This window comes from Actinia tenebrosa, unplaced genomic scaffold, assembly GCF_029948245.1.
Source record: "Actinia tenebrosa isolate PJP-AT-01 unplaced genomic scaffold, QUT_ActTen_1.0 PGA_scaffold7__59_contigs__length_16204524, whole genome shotgun sequence".
Lineage (NCBI taxonomy): Eukaryota > Metazoa > Cnidaria > Anthozoa > Actiniaria > Actiniidae > Actinia > Actinia tenebrosa.
The window spans coordinates 7,354,339-7,375,071 of record NW_028292584.1 but is presented as its reverse complement, the minus strand read 5'-3'; the positions used below and the strand labels follow the sequence as shown (position 1 = coordinate 7,375,071).

General features: G+C 38.4%; 1 protein-coding gene across 1 annotated transcript in view; it reads left to right on the top strand.

Annotated features, from left to right (window-relative positions):
* Window positions 1–17,225, top strand: part of LOC116298963 (oxysterol-binding protein-related protein 11) — a 28,449-nt gene extending 11,224 nt beyond the window's left edge. Inside the window, exons 12-23 of the mRNA XM_089040327.1 lie at window positions 866–899; window positions 5,251–5,426; window positions 6,927–7,072; window positions 8,623–8,708; window positions 9,228–9,309; window positions 12,285–12,471; window positions 12,751–12,861; window positions 13,113–13,176; window positions 13,664–13,886; window positions 14,081–14,242; window positions 15,226–15,291; window positions 15,631–17,225. Coding sequence (XP_088896453.1) covers window positions 866–899; window positions 5,251–5,426; window positions 6,927–7,072; window positions 8,623–8,708; window positions 9,228–9,309; window positions 12,285–12,471; window positions 12,751–12,861; window positions 13,113–13,176; window positions 13,664–13,886; window positions 14,081–14,242; window positions 15,226–15,291; window positions 15,631–15,723 — 1,430 coding nt within the window. The 3' untranslated portion in view covers window positions 15,724–17,225. The remainder of the gene's footprint in view (window positions 1–865; window positions 900–5,250; window positions 5,427–6,926; window positions 7,073–8,622; window positions 8,709–9,227; window positions 9,310–12,284; window positions 12,472–12,750; window positions 12,862–13,112; window positions 13,177–13,663; window positions 13,887–14,080; window positions 14,243–15,225; window positions 15,292–15,630) is intronic.
* The last annotated feature ends 3,508 nt before the right edge of the window (window positions 17,226–20,733 follow it).

The window sequence follows — 20,733 nt, the reverse complement described above, 5'->3', positions numbered from 1 at the left end:
AGTTAAATGGCCTTTTTAATCACTTAATACTCCAATCATGTGAAAGACGATTCCTCTTACTAATTCCACATTTATTCTAAGAATTTTAGAAAAAAATGCACAGCAAATACTTATTTTCTGAATATTGAATATTGAATACGTATAAATAGTATGTGATTGGATGGCAGTCGGTTAATTTTTGTTTAAATTATTTTTTGGGAGAAAAATGCTTTAAGGTTGTTTATATATACCGTAAATCATTGTCGAGTCAAAACACGGAACATAGAGGCTGAGACCGTAAAGTATTCTGGGAAATGACAGTTACTCCTCAGCACGTGTTTATATGAGATACACAGTCGATATAAAGCGTGTGTGAAAAGCCTCCATGCTTTCTCTCAGTGCAACCATTCATGAACATTTCACGGGTTGTATCATGAGATATTTAGCAATTATTCGCCGAAGGCGAAGTGAATATCGGGGAATATTTACCGAGACGCGAGTCTTCGAGCGGTGAGGTAAATATTCTCCATATTCACTGAGCCTGAGGTGAATGATTATTAACGTCTTTCTAAATCTTATTAACGTATTTCCCTTGTTCTATGTTCTTTGTGTGTGTGTGTTTTTTTCGTTTTTTTTTTTTTTTTTTTTTTTTTTTTAAACCTGAAAATGATTTTGCTATAATCCACCTCCGAGATATGCTTCGCTTGTTACGCCCAAAGGTTTCAGTATGAGGCTACGTGCTAAATTAAATTTATTCTTACCGCTTGTCACGAATGACTGAGCATTTAGCACGTTGCCTCATACTGAAACCTTTGTGCGTGACAAGCATATCTCGGAAGTGGGCTATTGAGTGTATATTGATTATATTGTTGTTATTTCATTACAGTGAATCTAGAGCCTTTGGACAAATCAAAAACAAGGTATTGAGTACAGTACATGCCTCTTGACGGCGCGTAATGTGTTCCAAATCACGCGTCAACCCCTTATTTTTATTGGGAATCAAGGGTGGTATAGCAGTAGTGCCTTAGCCTTCCAACACTGGGTCGACATCGGTTAAGTAGAGTTTGTTAGGGGGTTTTCTCCGATCTGTGAGTTAGCAATGCCCCGACTTAGATCAGCCCAGAGGTTGTTTCAAGGTTCGATCTGTGAGTTAGCCGTGCCCTGACTTAGATCAGCCCAGAGGTTGTTTCAGGGTTCAATCTGTGAGTTAGCCATGCCCTGACTTAGATCAGCCCAGAGGTTGTTTCAGGGTTCTATCTGTGAGTTAGCCATATCCTGACTTAGATCAGCCCAGAGGTTGTTTCAGAGTTCAATCTGTGAGTTAGCCATGCCCTGACTTAGATCAGCCCAGAGGTTGTTTCAGGATTCTATCTGTGAGTTAGCCATACCCTGACTTAGATCAGCCCAGAGGTTGTTTCAGGGTTTGGTCTGTGAGTTAGCCATGCCCTGACTTAGATCAGCCAAGAGGTTGTTTCAGGGTTTGATCTGTGAGTTAAACATGCTCTGACTTAGATCAGCCCAGAGGTTGTTTCAGGGTTTGATTTGTGAGTTGAAAAAAATTTTTTTTTGAAGTTAGCGTTTATTTCGCCCCCAAAACAGTCCCACAATTCACTGCAATGTCAACTCGACCAAGTTTTTCCCCTTACACTACGGATTGGCAAATAGCAATACAACATGACGTCATTACCGATTCACCTTTCCGGCACTAGCCGTCGCGTGGTATAAATTGTGTTGCATTGTGTTACGGTTACCAAGAAGTTCAGACGTTGTTCTCGGATTTCCGTACGAATGTACTGACTTTTAAATAAATTATTTACTGAGTTCGTTTAGTTAGTTCTCTAAATACAAGCAAAATATCATTTTTCTAACTTGCTTGAAGCTTTTCTTACTATTATGTTTAGTATTATTATTTCTTTTTAAAAAATTGAGTATGGAAATCCGAGAACAATGTCTGGACATTTTGGTGACAGTAACGTAATCCATTACCATTTATACCACGTGACGGCTAGCGCCGAAAAGGTGATTTCTTGCACACCAAGAATCTAGTTCAGACACAGGGAACCCGGCTAATTTTTGTTGTTGTTGTTGTTGTTGTTGCTTTTTTTAGAAAATTAACTTTGCTCTTTGTGGGTTTCCTGTGTTGTGATCAGGTTCTTTTACATAAGCTGTAATCAGATCGGCGCTGTAAACTGACAGCTCGTTGGTGTTTTGTTTCTTATGGGTTGCCTGTGGTGTGTAACGCACTTTCTAGTAAACAAAAAGAATCGCACAGACTGTGGTCGGTTTGTTATAACAACAAAATTGGTTTTTATTGATACCTCGTGTTTATTTAATTGTCTCTCCGTTATAAAGCTGTTAGTGGATATCCTGTGTTTTGCTTCTTGCGTTCGATTGATTTTTATAGTCATAAAAAAAATCAAATGCTTTCTTATCTTTTTACGTAATAAGAACTTTTAAGAGAGAACACTTTTCGTATTCAAGCGGTGCGCGCCAAAAACTATTTTCTTGAAGAAAGGCTGTTGTACAAGGCTAAAATCTTGTTATTCAGAAAGTTTAACTTGTTTGGAAGTGGAGATGACCGATGAAAGTGGAATCAAAGTGTTAACCCAAAGCAAAAATTTTATTCGAGAATGAGGTTTAGGCCTTCATTTGCTTATTTCCCATATATTTTCTATAAAAAAGCCTGACAAAGCAACATTCTGACACAAATGCAACAAAACATCTTTGTACAATTGAAAATACCGCTTCAAACAGTCATTTTATCATAGTACATCAGTTTCTAGCTGATAAAAAACCCAAAGCGAAAATTGGGATCAAAACTCATACGACAGTCTAGTTTGAGTAAAAATAATAAAATCGGTTCGTATAATCCTCGTAGCGGTTAAACAGAATACAATGTTTGTCCGAATCTTTAAGCTATTTTTAGAATCAGTGCGCTGCGCTATTAGGCTAACTCTAAGTAAATGAGTATAATCAAGTAACGCAGCGGTATTTTTCGAAATTCAAAATGTCTTTTTTGTATTTTACGTTTTTAACAGCGCGAACCCCCATGTGTTAACATTCGATGTCTCACATGCTTTTTGTCAGGCGTCTCAAAAAAAATTTCTAGATTTATTAAGAATCCTTCAAAAATAGCGTTAAATATATATCCTCTGTTCGCATCGCACGCTTTAGTGCACGAGATTTGAAATGCACACATTTAATTTTGGGTATTTGCGCGCTCAAATATTAATTTATTATGTTATTGATATGATAGATTTAAGAAAACTAAATCAGCCATCAATATGCAATATTTATAATACAGGCTATTAGCGCAGCGCGCTGATTCTAAAAATAGCTTAAAGAATCGGACAAACATTGCATTCTGTTTAACCGCTACGAGGATTATACGAACCGATTTTATTATTTTTACTTAAAGTTACAATAATAACCCATGTAAACTAAGATCAGCTGTAATCTGCTGTGAAAGTTATCTGCTGAAAGTAAACTTGTAAGTTTGTTTGTCTGAATTTCGCCTTTGTCTTCGTTTTTATAACGTCACGGCTGCTCTGCGCTATTTCGATTTCTTTTCTGGTGAAGAACGTCAAAGACGAAGAGAATTCCACAAAGGTGAACGAAAACTGAAAAAGTCTTTTTATAATAACGCAAAAATAACATCATAAACCAATAAATAAATAATAGACTAATGGTTATCACCAACTGAACGCTAAAGATATCGCATTGCATAGTTTTATATCAAGATTTAACGTTGTGAAATCTTCATCATAATCCAAACTAATGTATATGAGAAACAAGCTGTTTTTCGCTGTCGTTATGAGATAAAATGTGAATAATAAGCTGAGCTGAGAAACAAGATTCGATTTTGATGAAGATAGCTCGCTCTCTGACGTCATAAGTGTTATTTTTCCATCGACGTCACGATTCAAATCGACCACTCGCTATAAAAATATGCTTCGTTCTATAAATATTTAATGCTGAGCGATCAAGAGGAAGCGAACGATGAATGAATTCGTAGATCTCTTTCGAGAAGACGGTACTTTTCTTTGAATTTGGTAGAATTATTTTGTAGAGGAATTCTGCAAAGCGAGAATACCTTCTTTCAATCATTCTGAAGTTTCTCGCTCGCCAATAAGGTAAAACAAAGTCATTCCACACATAATTTTACAACGATAACACGAATCTAAAGAATAACTTAGTAAGTCTACAAGTATTTCTATTCCACAAGCACCATAATATTACTGCTTCACAAATTTACAAAATTTGAAATCTAAGTTCTTCTTTAGCGTAGATATATACATATTTTTTTGTTCTGTAAAGACATATAGAGTTTTTAAGAGATTTTGATTAATTTAGAATAATGTGGTGTTCTCTACGGCTCAGTTGTCTCTGAAAGACATTGTAAATTATTCAAAATCAAGAAAATTGAATCTATTTTCTAAGCTCCAGTGAAGTTGCGAGAGAAAAAATTACCCAATAAATTTCAAACATTTCAGTGTTAAATCGGTTTTGGAGTTTGTGAAAATAGTTTCTCTTAGTTTAAATCTTGCTACAGTGTATTTGGGTTTTAAGGTGAGAGTGCTGAAGCGTTGTCTGTAGGTTTGACATTTGGTTATTGTAAAATGTGTAAATGCTGCAATAAACAATAAATATACAAAGGAAAACTGAGCTCGTTTCGTAGGCTACATTCGCTTTCAAATCTTTGGATTTTTAAAATATTAAGTGCAAGTGTTCGTACATAGTTTGTAATGATAATAACATAGTTTATGCCTCTACGAAAAAATATATATAATGAAAAATATTATATATAATTTTTAATAGAACCCGGAAACAACTTCTGAGCTGATCTAGGTCAGGGCATGGCTAACTCACAAATTGAACCCTGAAACAACCTCTGGGCTGATCTAGTCAGGTCACGGCTAACTCACAGATTGAACCCTGAAACAACCTCTGGGCTGATCTAGTCAGGTCACGACTGACTCACAGATTGAACAGTGAAACAAACTCTGGGTTGATCTAAGTCAGGGCATGGCTATCTCACAGATCAAACCCTGAAACACCCTCTGGGCTGATCTTGTCAGGTCACGACTGACTCACAGATTGAACCCTGAAGCAAACTCTGGGCTGATCTAAGTCAGGGCATGGCTATCTCACAGATCGAACTCTGACACAACTTTTGAAAATCCGGTGGAAAAAATTCCAGAAAGAAGAGACCTCAGAGATGTGAGGGTTTAAAAATCTCTCAACTGACATGTTCTTTCCTTCTACTTCTAGCAAACCCACCCCTCCCAGTGAAGAAGCAAAGCGTAGTCCAGACATGAGGCACTTCAGGTCTCACCGAAGCCAAAGCTCGGCTCGTTCTCAGAGTAAAACAGATAAAGCAAGTAGCGGTGGAGATGAAAAGATGTCTTGCTGTGAAAGGGCTTTAGAGAACATGGATACGGCGTTGGGTAAGTCGATCTTTATTGTACCTGTGTCAGGACATGATTTCATTTGTTCAGTTACTGGGCATCAACAAGTATTGACCTTTTCAAGGTTGAGGAAAAAATGGCACTTCGAGTTGACATTGCAGTGCATTGTGGGACTGTTTTATGGGACATTTTTCCAAGATGGCGTCCATTTTGTCCCCTAAAACGGTCCCACAATGCACTGCAATGCCAGCTCAACCCAGTTTTTTACTCGATCTAGGAATGGCGTATTTACCATACCTCTCCTTAGATCTCTTCTGAGATTGTGAAACGGTGCATTGTGGGAAACTCTAAACATGCAACGCATACGCGTGTGTTTTGGCGGGAAAATGGTACACTTCCCACCATCCCTAATGACCAAGGTCTTTTCTACGTCCCCGAAGCTCTTTGAAATCATTGCTCGATAATAGGTGTCTGTAGTGACGGATACTTTGCAGAAATAAATTTAAAACATATTTCGTTTTCTTCTTAGTATTAGGGTTAACTCCAATTTCCCCTTTTCCTCTTCAAAACTAATTAACTTCTTAATTTCATTTGGATTTATTAGTCGAGGAGCCACTGCCAAAACATTACCCATCCTTGCATATTTTATTATAAAATCACTGTTACAAATCTAGCGAGCACACAAATAGCACATAGTATACACGCATTATCGACACTAGAGAAAAGAGTTTGCGCATGCGTGCATCTCAACACCTTTTCTAAGAATTTTGAAGAGTTTGAGTGAGAAAATAAATGTTTGTTTTCTCAAAGTATACAAAAAAGTTCGAGAGTATACTTTTGTCAGACCAAGATACTGTATTAACAAACACAATATGAAAGAATTAGCCTTACGTTTCAAGAATGGACACTAAGTTTTGGCATTTTGTGAAGTCCAATTTATCAGGCATGTTTGAAAGTCAAATTTACTTATGTTTTGACTAATTTGCATACTGTTCAGAGCATGCGCAGACGTTTTACACTCCGCATTTTCCGCATTGTTTTGGTACTGGTTTTGGAAATCCTGTTAAACCGGTTTTTGTGTATTTTCGTGCCTCATTTATTTTGCTCTAAACAGGTTTTTTATCGATTACACTCCATAAATGGTAGTGTGCATTGATTTGGTACCGGTTTTGAAAAACCTGTTAAAGCGGTTCAACCAACATGGCGGCTGTTCTATATCTCAATGGATTTCGAGATCACTTGGTTGCACTCCAAGAACATCGTATTCAACACGGGCACTCATATTGTATATATTACAAAGAAATACATGAAAAACTTGCTTGCCGTGCTGTGCACAGTTATTAAGCACACTTGAGGTTCGGATCCGCTACGCGCCGTGCGTCTCCTAACACTTCTCTCGTGTTGTGCCAACCCTCGCATGCTTTATAACTGCACACAGCACGCGCGCGCGTTTTCTATTCTATTATTTCTTTGTTTGTCTAGTTGGTCTTTCCTTTGTATGATTATTTTCTTTGTCATTTTACTTTTTTTTTTTTTCAGTATCTCAAGTACCTTTGGATGATGAAGAGGAAGATAAGGTGGTCTACAGCACAGGAGAGGAGCCTGATAACCAAAGCGTAGAAGAACATAAAAGCGTTATTCTACATCTGATGTCCCAACTGAAACTTGGCATGGATCTAACAAAGGTATGATTGCTAAGATCCAGCTGATCAACCAATCAGAATTGGGAATTCGACATTGTATTATGAATAGCATTTTCCATGATTCTGCCAAGAGAACCCCTTAAAATAATAATTCTTCATTCCTTAAAATGGTGGAATTCTACTTCATTCAATTGCTTACTATCAATCACGTGACTTTTTGGAGTTGACTGGGGGGCAAACAAACAGTTGACTGGGGGGCAACTAGCGGTAAAGTCAAAACATATCAAAATAAGTCCCCAAACTATTGTATTTGACTATTTTCACGACATCAAACCAGAAAACAAGAGATCAAAACAACCTCCAGGATTCTACAAGCCATCAAAAAAGAGCTGTTACCGGAAGTGACGTCTATTGATAGCAACCTATATGAGAAATCTACATTGTGCTGAGTCCCTGCTCAAAAACAGGCTAAATAAAATGTTTAACCAATAATTCCTTTCGGGGATCGTGGACTTTGCGCGTTATGTATTTTGCTCAGGCCACTTGCTGTTCTATTGAAAATAAGAATCGTTGGAATCGTATCAATATTTATGTCTTTCCGTGCGCAAACGTTAAAAAATGAAATGATACTCTAGAGAATGACACTTGATCTGAAATGGAAAAAAAAAATACGTCCAAGCAAATGACGTCTGTTTAAAGCGTTAGGTTTTGCTAAGAGAGGAAATCAGGAGAACCCGTTGAAAACTCTCAAAAACATACCATGGACTTTGAACAGAGAATAGTCCCTTTCAAAGTTCTCCGCGCCATCTTGAAAGGCAGCCGTGCACTAGCTTGTATCGAAGCAAGACGAACGGTGAGCTTGCAATGATAGTGCTTTTTCTAAAATCTTGAACAATTATTCACATGTCTCTATCATTGCCAGCTCGCCGTTCCACTCGCTTCGATACAAATGCACGCTGCCTTTCAAGATGGCGTAGGGAACTTTGAAAGGGGCTATTCAAATAACGTGTAAGACTGTATGTAAATTCGTCAAGGAGCAAATCACGAAACCCTTGACCCATTTCCTCGAGTCAACACGAGGCTTTTAACTTCAAATGCTAATCTTGTTTATATTTAGTTACATAAACATACAAAACATTTCCTTTTTCTTGAAAAACCCATTATCGAGGGAATTGTTTTTTTAATGTCTTCATGTTTTGCGTGACAAATGTTTGCCCGCGTTTTTTTCCTCTCACGAAACATCATATTTTCGTTGTTTTTGGAAGGATGGAAAGTATTTGTTCGTCCTTTTTAATTTCGTTGCAAACCCTCTGCTTCCAGTAGATAATCTATCCATCATATTATATATCGGTATTGACAAGAAGTTTTTTCTGTAAATTAATCTTATTTCTGTCTGTGTCGGTCGGTCTGACTGTCTGCCTGTCTGTCTGTCTGTCCGTCTGTGTCGGTCTGTCTGTCCGTCTGTCTGTCTGTGTCGGTCTGTCTGTCTGTGTCGGTCTGTCTGTCTGTCCGTCCGTCTGCCTGTCTGTCTGTCTGTGTCGGTCTGTCTGTCTGTAATTTGACTGATTATTTGTATTTTTCTCTCTTTTTAGGTTGTCCTCCCCACATTCATATTAGAGCCGCGGTCTTTACTAGAGATGTATGCAGATTTCTTCGCTCATCCTGATTTATTTATCAGGTAAGCAAATAGCTTTGAATACCTTTTCTTCGTTCATTGAGTGGCATGTAGAATAGGGGCTTTGCACCGTCACGTTGCGGCGCCAAAAACACAGCTTGGGCTGCCTGTGGTTAGATGACAGAACTGTAAAATCCCTTTTTGCCTTCCATCTAACATGGCTGCCGTCACGTGATGGTGCAAAACCTCCACAAAAAGACAAAAGACAAGGCTACTATGTCGAATGACATGTCTAGAGAAAACAAGACCAATTTTTAAATTCAAGTTATCCAACTTGGCTGCTATGACGTTACAAGCACAAGGACAGAAAAGTCGACACTTTATAGACAAGCAAATCATATTGTTTGACATAACGAAGGAAATTTAGACCAAATCCTTTTCTCATGTCAACCAACATGGCATCTATGCGTTACATACGCAAAGACAAAAGACTCCTCCCACCCCTCCCCCATCAAATTTCAGCTGCGCGATTCTATTTACCAAAGTATTTTTGTCTAATAATCTCGATGCGTTGACTTGTAGTATACCTGACGGTGTCACAGCAGAAGACAGGATGTTGGCAGTTTTAAAATTCTTTTTGACTTCATTCCATGTGGGAAGAAAGGTATATTTACGATACTTTCAATTACAACTGAGCTCCCCATTAAATACAGCTATTTGAAAAAAGGTTGGTGAAGGGTTAGTTGCGTCTTCCATGTTGCATTTTGCTACTAAGCTTGAAATGTTTTGTATTCATATGTAAATGATGTCAGCACAGAACATATGCCGGAAAAACGTGCATACAAACGTTAGGTGAATTCCATATCGCTGTGGCCTTTCGCTTATTGAATTCACATCTCACATAGTGTATTTCTAATTTGGTATACTACGTGCAACACAACTTTCACCAATCATATTTGAAGTAGTTGTATATAACCTGTTTCAACAGACCGTTTTCTTAAGGTTGCGTGCGCACCAACTCGACGGGCCGCAAAACTGAAAAACGCAAATTCAGTAAAATTGAGAAGAAAGTTTTATATTTAAAGAGGAGAATAATCAATTTTATGAATTCTTATCGAAAACAAATTCTTAGAAATGTATGATATTTCTCATTATAAAGCTCCTGTTTGGTATCGTGGCCCGTCAAGTTCCTTAAATTTGAATGCGCACGTAAACCTTGAGAAAACAGTCAATTGGTTGAATGGTGTATTTCAATGTTTCAATTGTTGATGACTGCCCCACCCCCATCTCCCTCCGTCCTGATATAACCTCTTTTTCTACAAACGCTTTGATCTAAATCCCTACCTTTGGTCAAAACAATGAAATATAATAATATAAAAAGATTCCCACCCTAGAGGAGGAAAGTCTTTTGTTTTCAAACGTTGAAAGTTATCAGTACTCACCCTGAACAAGCTCTGAGCAAATTCAGGGCACGGTCCATTCTCCCAACCCTTCCTAACCTACAGTAAATGGGTGACATAAAAGAACCTGTTGAATTATTCGTGTAGGAGTAGGGGATTGTCTCCCGGTTCAACAGCCTATCCCAATTTGAAGGCATAATACTAATCTACTAACATTTCACAGTCATGATTGTAAGCTGCACGGCTGCCATGAGTGCCTAAATACGCAGCCCGTAAAGTCCTCCACTGATAAAAAAAAGATGTCATCTAAATCCTGTAGTCTTGATCCTTTTCCTGCAAGTCTCCTACTTGGACATTTTGGTGCATTACTGCCTACTATATGTGAAATCGTTAACCTGTCACTTCAAACTGGTGTTGTTCCATCTTCTCTTAAAGTTGCTGTTTTAAAACCGTTACTGAAAAAACCATCTCTTGATCATGAAATTTTTGGAAATTATCGCCCTATCTCTAATTTAAAGAATATCTCCAAGATTATTGGAAAAGTCGTTTCCCTTCAGCTAAATGATTATCTGTCTCTGAACAATCTCCATGAACCATTGCAGTCTGCATACAAAACATTTCATAGCTGTGAAACTGCTCTTCTTCGAGTACAAAATGATATCCTCCACTCCATTGACAATCGTTCTTGTGTTGCCATGCTACTCTTGGACCTATCTGCTGCATTTGACACAGTTGATCATCAAATTCTTCTAGATCGTCTCCATACAAAATTTGGCATTTCTGGCATAGCTCTTCAATGGTTTAAGTCCTACCTCACTGATCGCTTTCAATTTGTTTCCATTGATGATTTTTCTTCTGAAGCCCTTCAACTTGATTGTGGCGTACCTCAAGGTTCTGTACTTGGTCCTTTGTTGTATCTCCTTTATACTTCTCCAGTAGCTGATATCCTCCGAATACACAGAATGTCTTTCCACCCTTATGCTGATGACACTCAATTATATATTCCTTTCTCCTGTAATGATGATTTGTCCCTTAATGATTCCATGAATCTGATTGAAAACTGTCTATCTGATATTGATGCTTGGATGACTACAAATAAATTGAAACTAAATAAAGGCAAAACTGAATTCCTGTTATTTTCTTCAAAGCACAGCCCACAGTTAACTCTTCCTTCTCTTCAATTTGGTTCTGATGTGATAATGCCCTCAATGCATGCTCGGAACATTGGTGTCATATTTGATACGCATCTTACTTTGGTTCGTCATGTGAATAATATTTGCAAGTCTTCTTTTTATCATCTCAGAAACATTGCTAAAATAAGAAAATACATCTCTTTGAAAACAACTGAAACTCTCGTCCACGCGTTCATATCCTCCAAACTCGACAACTGTAACTCTCTGCTCTTTGGCTTACCAAACAAACTCTTAGATAAACTACAATCTGTACAGAATGCTGCTGCCAGAATAATCACTCTTTCCCATAAACATGACCACATTACACCTATCCTCGTTAATCTGCATTGGCTACCAATTGAATCTAGAATCAAATATAAAATCCTATTACTTACTTTTAAAGCTCTTCATGGCCAATCTCCTATCTATATCCGGGAACTCATTTCAGTGTATAAACCGAACCGTAATCTTCGTTCTGCATCACAAGTTCTTCTATCAGCACATTCTTATAATCTTAAATCTTATGGTCATCGCTCCTTCTCTGTGGCTGCTCCTGAACTCTGGAACTCACTTCCAATATCTCTCCGAAATGCATCAAGTCTTGCCTCATTCAAAACTGAACTTAAAACTTATCTCTTCAAATTAGCATATTCTTTGTAAATTATTTTATTTTGTCGTTGTCTTTGTCGTTTGTTTACTAGCGCTTAGAACAGATTTGTATTTGCGCTTTATAAATAAATATTATTATTATTATTATTATTATTTTAATGAATGTGAAGCGCATTGAGATATATGAAATGCGCTATATAAGAACCCATTATTATTATAAAATTGAAATTTGGCTTTTTGAATGAAGGAACCTGGAGAACCTCTAGAAAAAACTATGAATCAAGGGAGAGACCCTCCCATCCCCCCCCCCCCCCCCCCCCCCAAAAAAACAAAAAAAACCAGTAATCAAACCCGAGACTTCAGGGAATGTTGACCCCCAGAATTGAGAGTAAGTGCAAAGGGTTGGAATTTACCTTTGTTCTGGTAAACATCCTAACCAATGCTGTTTCTCTTTATAGGGTGCTCTTGCCAAGAAACCGTACAATCCAATCTTAGGTGAAACATTCAGTTGCTCCTGGGACGTGCGAGAGGCGTGTAGTACAGGAGTTGAAAGAAATCCATTGAACACAGCTAACGACGTCTCAGCCAGTGAAGATGATCGAACGGTCAGGTTTTTTGCGGAACAGGTATCCCATCATCCACCAGGTCAGTAGTGCTCAGGACTCGCTCGACATAACTTACCACAGGTCCCCCAATGCTATTGCAATCACAGATTTGCGATCTCGTATGCTTTAGAGCCTGACATGAGATAGGTCATAAATGCAATGATCTCAAAATGTGAGGCTCGCGTGAACAGGGTCAATGGACTACTTCGACGATACGGCGGCCATCTTGTATTGCACATGGCCATTTTTTATTCTCTCCCCTTTCTTTCCCTTCCCTTCTCTCTTTTATTCTCATTTTTTTCATTCTCTTTCACTACAGTGTCTGGTTTCTACGCCGAGTGTCCGCACAAGAAAATATGTTTCAATGCTCATTTATGGACGAAGTCGAAATTTTATGGCATGTCAATCGGAGTAAACAATATTGGGGAAGGTAAGAATACAAAAAAATATGGCGCCCACCACAGGTAGCCCAATACGTTTTTTGATAAAACATTTACTGTACCCCTATCTCCCTACAGTCCTTCTCGGTCGTATTTTTCGTTAATGACCTAGAAACACTAGAGCGAGAGAGTTATTTTAAACAAGGTTACCCTCTGTGAAAGAAGATGCGTATTATATTTCATTTATTTCGTTAACCGTCGTTTTCCAAGATCTAATCATAATTTTATATTATTTTACCAGCTGTGATATCGTTGATAGACAAAGGCGAGGACTATCATTTCACCTTCCCTAATGCTTACGGCAGGTAAGATGCCTTCTGTATTCGTGTTGTGTCATTTAATTGGCTCTAATGAGACAAAAGTTATCGCTATTCATCACCACAATTACACTAGTGGCGCCGCTCAACGGGGTCGAACTGAAAGCCTGTGTGAAGTTGCCTCTAGCAGCTAGACAGTCGATTTAAGACCCCATTGCACATCTATAACCAGCTTGTATTAGTTAGGGTCGATTTGTTGATTTGAGAGGAAGAAGAACAGCCCTTGGAGTCAGAATGACAGCCAACCAGCTTGTTTTCAATCGTTTTCACTTTTTTAAAAGCGTTTTTATTGTCAGTGTTTCACTTTTGCCGTAAACGAGATGCTTAGACTAAGATCAAACGTCGAACTTTACATGGGCCGAACCTAATGACATCATAGAAGACCGCCTTGTTACCCATTGCTTCAATTAGGTTCGGCTCTTGTGAAGTTCAACGTTTCACCTAAGCATAAACCTCTCTATTCCGTCTATACCAGGTCAATTCTGACATTCCCTTGGGTAGAACTTGGTGGCAAGGTTCACATAACGTGTGCAAAAACAGGCTATAACTCGTCAGTTACCTTCCACACGAAGCCCTTCTATGGCGGCAAATTGCATCGTATAACAGGAGAAGTTAAGAACACAGCGACAGGAAAAGTCATCTGTAAAGTGAACGGCGAGTGGAACGGCAAAATAGAATTTACGTACACCAGTAACCAGGTTAGCGTGCCTTTAAACTTACACCGCGGTTCTAAGGGATCTTTGGGCAATTGACCATTTTCGAATTAGTCAAAAACCGGTGTGTTCCTTGATCACAGACTCGTTTACTCAGGCATAGCCTCATATCAGTGTCTAAATATTCACAAATACCAACGGCAATTTATTAAAAGGGTCTATACTGGTTTGTTTCCTAGGAGACGCCTTCGGCGATTGACACAAAAACCCTCAAAATCTTCCACAAGAGAGTGCGACCTGTTTCCAAACAAGAGAGCTACGAGTCTAGAAAGTTGTGGAAAACTGTGACGGATTCATTGAAATCGAGAAACATTAAAGCATGTACTGAAGCTAAACACCTGGTAAGTTGATGCTAGCGGAGCAACGTTTGCTGTTGAAAGAGTTTCAAAGGAATCTCAGAGGCGGATCCAGACAGACAAACAGACATATTTTATTTGGCGTTTTGTACAAAGTTGCACATCAACTTAGATCCAAATAAGTTACGAATATATACGTATGTTTATGTATGTGGATGGATCCAGGGAGGGGCAAGGGAGTGTTATAGCCCCCCTACCCCCCCCCCCCCCTCAGCCATATATAGTTTTATTCTACCTAAGTAATAGTCTATAATGGATTTACAGTAAAATGAGCCGTTACTTAAAAATCAAGTAAATTTCGGCCAACCCCCCCCCCCCCCCCCCTCCCCACACACTCTGCCCCTCCTATATTTTTGGCTGGATACGCCTCTGAATGTCACATGTCAGAGTTCAGGTGATGCAATTCGTAGTTGGGTTTCCTGTGGTCTAACAGTAAGTGTACAGTGTGCTCGTTAAAAAATGGTTTTTTAGTCATGCAAAGATCAGTGGTAACCCTGCTTGTGATAATGACTAGTGCTTGCGTTGGATAGACCACTTGCACCCGTCCCGAGAGGAATTTTTCTGGACAGCAAAATAAATTTTACTTTTTCACTCACTCACTCACTCACTCCCTCCCTCCCTCCCTCCCTCCCTCCCTCCCTCCCTCCCTCCCTCCCTCCCTCCCTCCCTCGCTCGCTCACTCACTCATTATTTATTTATTTATTTATTTATTTATTCATTCATTCATTCATTCATTCATTCATTCATTCATTTATTTATTTATTTATTTATTTATTTATTTATTGCATAAGAAAAGAAGACCTATTGTTTCTTCCCCCAAAACAATTCCTCTAGGAAATCAATGCAAGTGAATAAGTAAAAAAGAAGTCGGAATAAAAACAGAGTAAAAATATGTGAGGTTTCGTAGTTGCGCGCTCAACTTTTGCAGCGTGTGCCCAAAGCTCAACATTTTATGACTTGATTTGTAGTTAGAAGAAAGACAAAGAAGAGAAGCAAGAGAAAGAGCAGAGTCTGGGGAGGAGTGGAAAACAAAGGTAAGAAAAGTGCTAGTTTGGTCACGCAAGTACATTCACTTGAGAGTTTCTTTCCTTTAGTCGTATTCATGATGGTAATATCTCCTCCAGTGTTTCTGGCAAACAAAGAAACATAATACTCAAGGGAATGACACATGGTATGAAAGGTCTATAATGGACCCTTCTCAAAACTACTTTAGTACGAGGCCAACATGGAAATACAAAAGAAATCCCACAAATCACATCGAGAAAAATGTCTGATTTTTTGTGTGTTTTCATGTTAGCTTTAAACACACAAAAATGAGGGAATGATCTTCCATCCAACATGGCTGCTGATCCTTCCTGATTTTTCGCCCCCAGATTTTTCATCGTCATGGCGACGGGTGGCGGTTCAACAATCATTTATCGTTACGAGAGTCAGAAAGTAGTGAGTCAACCGACGCCAAGAGTTGAGACAAAAAATGATGTAGTTTTTAGGGACTATGATAAACTTATCTTGGGAATGAGTCATTCCTAGAGACTGTAAAAGCAAAAAATGCTGATAAACGTTCGAAGGAAGAAGAGAAAAAAATCAATATTTTTTGCAGAGTTCGATAATTCAATATGGCGGCTCTGACGTCACACGCACGCGCAGAATACATAAACTAATTATCTAAACACGTTAATAATCAGGCACTCTAGCAACACGAAAAAAAAAATCTATTGTTCATATAAATTGCAATTGATGTCACGATATTTCAAGAAAAAGAAAAAGAAAAAAAAGATATATTTGTTCTTCCCTGTCATGAAACCCCTCTATTGAATATGATAGAGTAGAACTGAGAAAGTAGAACGAATTAAAATAGAAGCTTATATTTAGCCAAGAAAACGTTGATACACTGACATCTGCAGGAAGCTCCGTTGGGCGGCTATTTCAGTTGTAGAAAAGATAGAAAATCCAGATAGGCACTAGTTCAGTCTCCGAGCTACCAATAGACCCCTTCACAGTTCCCTGCGCCATCTTGAAAGGTAGCCGTGCCTTTGCATCGAAGTGAGACGAACGGTGAGCTTGCAATGATAGAGACCTTTTTTAACACCTTGGACGATTATTCACATGTCTCTATCATTGCAAGCTCACCGTTCGTCTTGCTTCGATGCAAAGGCACGGCTACCTTTCAAGATGGCGCAGGGAACTGTGAAGGGGACTATTACCTTAGGATTAGCCTCCATTTTGTGTAGAATATTCATGTTTTCTAATGAAAATTTGGAATTTCAAAGTGTTTGTATTGTTGAAGTTGTGCAACGTTTACTTTACTTTTCGTATTTGTAGATGTGAATATTCCTGACACTGAAATAAACTCGAGTAAATGAGTCTGTGATTAAGGAACACAACGTTAACGCTAGACATGCTGCGTGCCAAGACATTCAATGAATGCTTTTATGAATATGTAAGGTACCTGATAATTGATAGCCACTTGACTCCAGTGGCCGCCTAATAGAAGTTTGACCGTGTAGCGTTTGCTTGTTGATACTGCATAATGAATTGCGTATTATCATCACTGAAATAAGAGGCAAAAGTAAAGAAAAGTATTCTGTCATATGGGCCTTTCCTATGTTATTTTGTGATATTTAACAAAACAGTGACGAATAGTGACGTTAGAAGGTTATTTAAAAAAAAAAAACATCCTCGCAAACTGAAAGGTTGTCTAGTGAACAATGAATTTCAGCTCCAGTCATCGTGGTAAATTATAACGAGAGTCTTTTAGAAACCAAAAGCAGGCTAAACCAATATGTTTTACCTATTGTAACCAATACATCTCGTTTTGTAGAAATACAGAATACTTTTCTTTACTTTGCATAGTGAATTGCAGCTCGAGTCATCGTGGTAAATTATAACTAGAGTCTATTAGAAGCCAAAACCAGGCTAAACCAACATGTTTTACATATTGTAACCAATACATCTCTTTTTGTAGAAACTGTTGTAAGCATTGTTCATCTCGTATACTCACTACTTCAACGCTCTTTCCATTGTGGAATCGCGCTCAAAAGGATGGAAAGCTAATTAGCGGTTTTCACGGTCAAAAAGTACAGACACGTGTTGACCTAAAGGCGGGAAAAACGCAGCCGCGCCGATCACGTGTTAAATTCCGCGGTCTCCGACGCACGGGCCTCTCCGGAAAGCCACGAAAACCAAAAATACTAAACCGGATGATCTTAAAAGTTCACTCTTTGTAGTCGCATTAGCGCACTTGAGATGGTTACATGTTTCCTGTTTTTATGGTTGAGTTTTCGAGGGGTTCGAGGAAATAACAAGTTAATACCGCGAAAGAATGACTGGCGTATTTCCGTCATAAATGAATCTAAGCGTGCAGGAAAAGAACCGTTATTTGGTAGCGGAAGCTGTAGTTATCAAGAGAATCTCGAATGTGTTGATACTCCAATTTCTCCTTTCTTTTTCTCTTCCTGTCCTTGTTCTTGTCCTTCTGACTGAGTGTATATCTCTTATAGTCACTTAAGCCCCGTTTACACTAGCGACTTTTGCGGCGATTTTTGCTGCGATTTTTTGCGATTTTGTCCATAATAAATAGTGGTAAAGAATTTACTCGCAAAGTTTTTTTCAGGATACCAAGATTTTCCTAGACGAATGTCTCTTTTAAAGGATGAGACAAAAAATTTCATATTTCTGAAAATTGCCACAAAAATCGCAGCAAAAATCGCCAGTGTAAACGGGGCTTTAGTTAGCTTGTACCTTATATTAATAGTTTTTATATATAAATATTTTTCTTCTTTTACAAATTCGTTACTAATGAATAACCTCCTTCCTCTCTTTCTTCTCCTTCTCCTTCTTCTCCATACCTTTTATCAACATCACAGTACAAATGTAACATAAGTAAAAGGAAACCCTTCAGGGCTTATAAACTTTTCATACGAATGCTAACCATTTTCCCATGTGGGATGATTTTTTATCAAGACCTCTTGTTCGGGCCATTAGAGTTCAGATCAGTGTAAGAACCTTGAAAGGCATATCCGGATAGCCTTAGGGATGGAAAAGAAGATTTCTTTTTACAAGGAAGGAAAACGGACGCCCGAGCCCGAGGAAAACCCCCGAAGCGAATGAGGAAACCAGTACTAAGAACCGCGATAAGTGACTATTGACCGTGTCTGGTAACCGGAAATGAAACCCACGACTGTACCGATGGGAAGCGAAAGGAAACACCACTATTCGCGCGACGACTTGTTGCATGAACTTTACTTGCCGGCCAATATTCATGTTAGGGAGCTTTTCTTTATTCCAATGTATTTTCCGTATTTTATAGTTTATCTATACGCATATTTCGAAGAGAATAATATAAAACAAAGAAATGGCTTCAGTTTTCAGTGGCGGATCCAGAGGGGATCGAAGGGGTCCACGGAACCCCCCTTGAAGGTCTGATCTCTTAGGTAATAGAAATATGTCTTATATGAATTTTAATTTTAAAAATATTAGTAGTTTTGCGTTGGGTCGTGTTATTATAGCTTGGTCCGTTACTAGATAGTAAATTAGGTGATTAGGGCCAATTTTTTTGTCAAACATCGACTAAACAAAAGAGAATTATACACAGTTTAAGAAACGGAACCCCCTTTGAAAAACCCTGGATACGCCACTGGTTTTTGATGATGATGTTGATACAGACTGGGGGGGGGGAAAAACCAACCAAATATAAGAGACGACGAGACGACTTTGATATACTCGTAGCTTATTGGATATTATCATCATTTGATTTTCCAGATAATGAACACCAACACCTCAAATTCTAGGCAATAGTCATGAAAAATTGAAATCCATTTTTAATAGTGATACAAATTGATTAGACTGATTCCATAAGTCGTATTTTTCGCTCCATAATCCACAAAAGAGCGAAAACAAGGACTTATGGAATCAGTCTACAAATGCGTCACTTGCATTATAGCTTCATTTACTACCACTACCAGAATCCCTTGCACACTTTCTTTTGCTCAGGTTGTCGAAACGTCAGTCACCAACAACAACAGTCTTTCTCAAGACTACACTCACCCGGACGATGACACTTTACAAAAAACTTTGTTCGGTTCATTAGCACCATTTAGTTCATTTACTATACTTAAGAGAAAATGCAAATTTAAATGAGCAAGAAAATTCGCGAAGCATTTTGGTAGTGGTAACAAAATGACCCTATGGTGCAAACGGCCTATTTAGTATTCACAAGGGTTTCCGATTTCCATTTTGTCTCACGCATGCGTCTCATGAATCATATATTTATTAATATATTTCCATTCTTTTCCATAAGACTTCCATTAATTCATCTGAACTAGTTCAGAAAAAAACGTTCTTGACTACTCTACAACAGTTGGTACGTTGGTCCTCTTAGCCCTTGATTATAAATAGAAAACGCGTTTTTGAATAAACAGTAGTAGACGTGCGACATCTCAGCTATGTTAACCTGAAGACGAGAGATCACTGCCGTTAAACTTGATGAAAACTAGACGCATATCTGCGTGAACTCGGGCTTCATAGCAGAAAGTCGAAAGAATTCTTCGTGAACATTGTCACCCTTTTTAGATGGTGCAAAGTCTGTGCAAAACCAAGCGTGCTAAAAATGTTGAGGGTGTTAGACTTCATATTATTCATTACTTGAAACAGCGACGAGTCCTTCCCCATATCCGTCCGCCATTACTCAAGCATGTGCTCATGGCTGATTCTACGCATGCGCATAGACTTTGATTTGACGCATGCGCCTTGGGCTTCGAGGGCGATTTGTGACTGAAAAAAAAAATAACGAAGCCCAATTTATACCTCGGGCATTTCTTCGAAAGCCCGAGTAATGACCATTTTTAATTAACTCGAGAGTCTTATCAGACGTCGCTATCTCTTCTATTAAGATCAAAGGAGAATAAGTTGTCATTGAGCGAAAAGATTAAGAAGTCTGAAGATTACTAATTTGGAACAACATCATTGATATCATTTACCATCCTCGACATCTAATAAAAGTTACAGTATCTTTGAATTCGTCCTAGAATTGACCTCCAGATTTTTAAGATATCAAACGCTTGACACAAGCATATGGAGTCTCGATCTAAATGGGTTTATCTGTAAAGCTCAGTAAGCCACCATTTTTTTTTTTTTTTTTTTTTTTTTGTCAATGCTTCCTTTCGCCTTTCAATTTTACCAAAATTTAGGTTTAAAACTCTTCATTGAAATGACAGCAACGAAACAGTGGTCAAATAATGCTCCAAAGACAAGCGAAATTTATTACTAGTAAGTACCAGGTCAAGTATTGACTTTGCGGGAATTCCCAAAGGCAACAGGCTCGCCATTAACTTATCTTATCTTTGAAATTTGCCTTTCAAAACCCCAACAAGGTGTTTAAACATCTTTAAATAGCTGCATCAGTTGAAACTTAATTCTCACTGCTATCTGACAAGATGCGAAATGTTAAAATGACCCGAAGGTGCTTGCTCCATACC